General features: G+C 54.4%; 1 protein-coding gene across 1 annotated transcript; it reads right to left on the bottom strand.

The window, feature by feature from the left end:
* Nucleotides 1-537: 537 nt before the first annotated feature.
* On the bottom strand, nt 538-3,561 carry LOC142584456 (uncharacterized). Its single transcript, XM_075694600.1, has 4 exons — nt 3,012-3,561; nt 2,704-2,896; nt 1,202-2,206; nt 538-749 (listed from the first exon to the last, which is right to left on the bottom strand). Exons 1-3 carry the CDS (start codon nt 3,111-3,113, stop codon nt 1,212-1,214), a joined length of 1,290 nt encoding a protein of 429 aa, XP_075550715.1. The 5' UTR covers nt 3,114-3,561; the 3' UTR covers nt 538-749; nt 1,202-1,211.
* Nucleotides 3,562-4,357: the final 796 nt, after the last annotated feature.

Raw genomic sequence — 4,357 nt, 5'->3', positions numbered from 1 at the left:
TGGTACTGATGTTACTGACACGTGCAGAAAGTGCACATTGATTTCCTTCCGCATTCTTGGTAAGAATGGGCGTAGTGCAATAAATAACGATAATATAGTTCGTGCCTGTGAGCATGAAGGGAGGTTGAAGAAGACCCGACATCGTCAGCTTCGCTGCTCACACGTTCCGTCGTCAACATTGACTTTGAATGCCGCAATAGAATTTGTGCTGAAGCAGGAATATTGCAAATTCCAAAAACAGCACATAACATACACATACTCATACACATAAAGAAGACACGAAAGACCCAGACAAGCGCTTAACGAAAACGCTTGTCCGCTTCTTTAGTGTCTTCTTTATGTGTATGTATATATTTGCACCGTTTTTTGAATTTGCAATGTTAGACCAACTAGCCCAACAGACGGTCCTTCTGAGGAATAGTGCAACACATCTCCTTTGATACGAGGGTATAAATGTTGACATTTATGGCTTAGTTCGTTAAGACTGCCGTTATCGTCTTCACTGGAGAAGAAAAAGAAACGAAACCCTTCTTTTAACCATATTTACAAAGGTTTATTTTACAGAAGGGTTGAGAAGTTCACGCAACGTCTCACAACAGTATATTACAAAACAGGATGACAGTGATCGGCTGGTGTTCCCTGGTGCCGTGGCAGTGCTGATGGTGAGCGCCTCGGCGCGCGGCGCATTTGGCAGGTCTGAGCGAGATGCTCGCAGCTGGCGACAATTCTTCGTATCAACTATTTGGTTCCTGCAATAAAAAATAAGCAAAGCAAGCGTTAGCCGGGTGTTTGTCGTGCGAAAAAAAAAAAGCCCTCGAAGTTCTTCCCGCTGACAAAGAAGATGCAAAGAAACAAAATGGTCAATCTTTGCGGCTAATAAAAATGCTGCCGGTGCCAAGCTCAGGCGTTCAGCTGGTCGAACGTCAATAGGACAGATAATGTAGGCGATGTTACGCTAGCGCGTTCCGAATGAAAAGCAAAGGAGATAGCTTTTGAACGTGTAACTTAAAGACCTCTAGATGCGGATGGCACATGAGCTTATTGGTGAGACCAGAAAGAGGTGAGCATTACCGCCTACATAAGTACTGTGCGCTTTCTAATTTTTCTCACGACATTACCATCCGCTAAGGACTAATGTCAAGGCAAAATTAACTATCATCACTTTAACGATCCGATCACAGGCAAGTTCTGAGGTACTGACGTCCTGAGGTCTAGTGCCATCCTCCTCCGTGATGTCCTCCTCCTCCTCCGCCCGATACAGCGCCGGCACCGCCGGCGGCTCCGGCGACTTCGACCACCTTCACCGGGATGGCAGCAAACGCAGCACCTCCGTGACCTCCGCCACCGCCGCCGTGTCCACCACCTCCGTAGCCACCGCCTCCGTAGCCACCGCCGCCACCGAATCCACCTCCATGTCCACCGCCGAATCCGCCACCGTGTCCTCCGCCTCCGCCGCCACCACCACCATGGTGGTGGACGTCGACGCTTAAGACAGCGGTGTCACCGCCACCTCCGTGGCCTCCGCCGCCTCCTTCCTTATGCGTATCGGCTGCTGTGCCCAGCGGAATCTTGTGAACTGCTTCGGCTACTTCTACCCTGGGGTGCGGGAACACACTTCCGCCGCCACCACCGGCGCCACCTCCGAAACCGCCCCCAAAACCACCTCCGAAGCCGCCGCCACCTAGGCCACCACCGAGACCGGAAAGTCCTCCTCCGAATCCGCCGCCTCCGTATCCACCGCCGCCGCCTCCACCGAATCCGCCGCCACCGAAACCGCCGCCGCCGAATCCGCCGCCGCCAAATCCGCCACCGCCGAATCCGCCACCGCCGAATCCACCGCCGCCAAAGCCTCCGCCGCCAAAGCCTCCGCCGCCGAATCCGCCGCCTCCGAATCCGCCGCCTCCGCCATCAACCCTCTGGATCTCGGCGACGTGAACACTGGCTTGCTGTGGTCGGGGGATGCCCTGCGGGAAGCTGATCCTAGGTCCCGGCACTTGAGTGGCGACCATGATGGGCTCGACGAGAGAGATGCCATTGCCAGTGGCGACGAGACCCTGCTTGTACTTGATGGGCAAAGGCGTACGGTCAATGTGAGCAGTGTAGCGGGTTACGGGCCGGGGAGCAGGAGCTGCACCACCGCCGCCGCCTCCGCCGCTGACGGAGACCACAATGGTCTTGCTGGCGCCGCCGCCGCCGCCGCCGCCGCCTGAAGGAAGATAAAAGAATGGGCTCATCAAGGTTTGTCGGAGGCATGGAGAAAATGCGCCTAATGCGTAAGCTTATCTTATGTTAATTACACCACTGCCATGGATCGTCTCATAATTGACCAACTTCAGTGCGAAGGTAGCATTCGGGAGCAATAGGTAACAAACAACACGCTGTCTGTATACGGAGATAAACTGTGTACAAGTTTGCCTATGACTGTGTCCTTATGTTAATGCACAGTCAATGTCTCGTAATAATGAACAATCACGTAAACAAGAGCAGTGCGCAGTATGAAGCAGCCCTTCTAAAGTCTTCACAACCATAATGCTCAGATGCTGAGAACATCAGCAGCATACGACACAGCTTACTTCACTAGATTTGAAATGCCGCTTTGACTGAACCAGAAAGGCTTTCGCTAAAAAGTTTAGGTAGAGCCCTCTTTCAGGCAGCTTCGCACTGTAGTAGCACGTTACCGCGCCCTGTGACAGGGAGTCGCACCTCCAAATCCGCCACCTCCGAATCCGCCGCCGCCGCCACCGAAGCCTCCACCTCCGAAGCCACCTAGGAAGCTGGCTCCTCCGAAGCCGCCCCCGCCGTAGCCTCCACCTCCTCCGCCGTAGCCTCCGCTACCTCCGCCTCCACCGATGTCGCCTGCCATCGCTAGGACGGCACACATGGCGACCGTCAGCACCTGCAAGCGAGACACGAACTCCTTGGTTTCCCGGGCTGCGCAACCTTGTAATCCACTCGCGACGTCGGGGACAACGCGCGCCTCCACGAGCATCATGTCACCTCTCGGCGTTTACCTTAAAGGGGTTCATGCCGCGGCTGTTCGGGTCCCTGTGCTGGGCCAGATGCCGCGCTGCTGCTTGCCGACTGATGTGCTCAACAGTGGGGGCACTTGGCATTTATACGGGCCGCCTCGCAGCGCCCTCGGCCAGCTGTAGGCCTGCGAGCGCAACGAGGAAGAGGACGACGACGCGAGAGGGCAACGAAGAGAAAGTTCGTGGCATAGGGGAGGAGGGGCCCGGCAGGCCCTCGCTGCTTCCCCGCCGAAAGGGAAAGGACGGGCCATCTCCCACCGCTGGTGGCCGGCTGGCCCGGATGGAGGAGCAAAACACTGCCATTCTTGAGGCGGGGGGCGAGAATAGCCGGCCGGTAGGCTGGTGGACGTACCTGTGCCCCCTTGGAAGCGTTCGCTGGACGCCGTCGGCAGCGTCCAACGAAGGGGAGAGCGTTCGGCCGGACGGGTCCTGACCCCTAACGAGTTTCCTCGGATGAAAGTGGAAGCCGAAACTCGAACGCTCGCTCGCCGGACGGATGCCTTGCACGCCGGGAGGAGATGGCACACTTCCCTGTTGTCTAGCCGAGCGTCTCCTCGCGCTCCTGTCTCGATGGCGCGGGAAGGATTGCGAGCGGGTGGCGCGAGCGAACACGATCATTGCGCGTTTACCTTGCACGGCTTTTCTCGGATGTAATGAAAAAGTAAAACAAGACAATGTCGGGGACGCGGCTTGGTTAGGCGGCAGATTTCTTTACGTGGAATGCGCATGCTCGGAGATAGGCCTTGTGCATCCTACTTATTCTTTGGTGTGTTGCTGGCGTGACACGGAGATTTCGCAAAGAACGTGATGGGTAGATTTACACTATGTTCACACTTGCAATCCATGGGCCGTGCCGCTTGGTAACATGACGGAAGTTGAACGTTGTTCGATAGCATGGCGTCTTAAACAGCAACATAAACGTCATTTTCCTTCGCTGCCCCCTGAACAATATTATACAGTGTTATTCTGAGACGCGGCATCAGTGTGTGTTGTACAACGTACAATCGAATGACGCCGTACACACATGTAATCCCGTCTGATTCTTTCAGCGTTCAGGAAGTCACGAGGGCCATTCGTATATCAAGTTTGCATTACGTTGCACTGTGTGCGAGCAGCATCTATTGTTCATCATGAAGGGCATACAAATTGAAGACGGTCACCTTGTAAGATAGCTTTATTATATGAAGTGTCTTTCTTGTTATTTCTTCTAGTCCATTGCTGACTTAAGCTTCAGCTTTGTACGTTAATTGGCCCACATTCGTTAACATATCGCGTATGAAAAACCAGAAAATACTGGCGCAGTTCCTATGGCTCAAACAGCTAACGAA

Source organism: Dermacentor variabilis, chromosome 6 (genome assembly GCF_050947875.1).
Source record: "Dermacentor variabilis isolate Ectoservices chromosome 6, ASM5094787v1, whole genome shotgun sequence".
Taxonomy (NCBI): Eukaryota; Metazoa; Arthropoda; class Arachnida; order Ixodida; family Ixodidae; genus Dermacentor; species Dermacentor variabilis.
Note: the sequence above shows the minus strand (reverse complement) of the source record. Positions and strands in the feature narration are given on the sequence as shown.

What these genes read in the sequence shown, in the direction of transcription:
- LOC142584456 (XM_075694600.1), bottom strand. Translation starts at nt 3,113, where the DNA reads ATGCCAAGTGCCCCCACTGTTGAGCACATCAGTCGGCAAGCAGCAGCG. An exon ending in GCGGCATGAACCCCTTTAAG is followed by an intron (nt 2,897 to 3,011) that starts GTAAACGCCGAG and finishes TCTCGCTTGCAG; the next exon opens with GTGCTGACGGTCGCCATGTG. An exon ending in CGGAGGTGGCGGATTTGGAG is followed by an intron (nt 2,207 to 2,703) that starts GTGCGACTCCCT and finishes ATCTTCCTTCAG; the next exon opens with GCGGCGGCGGCGGCGGCGGC.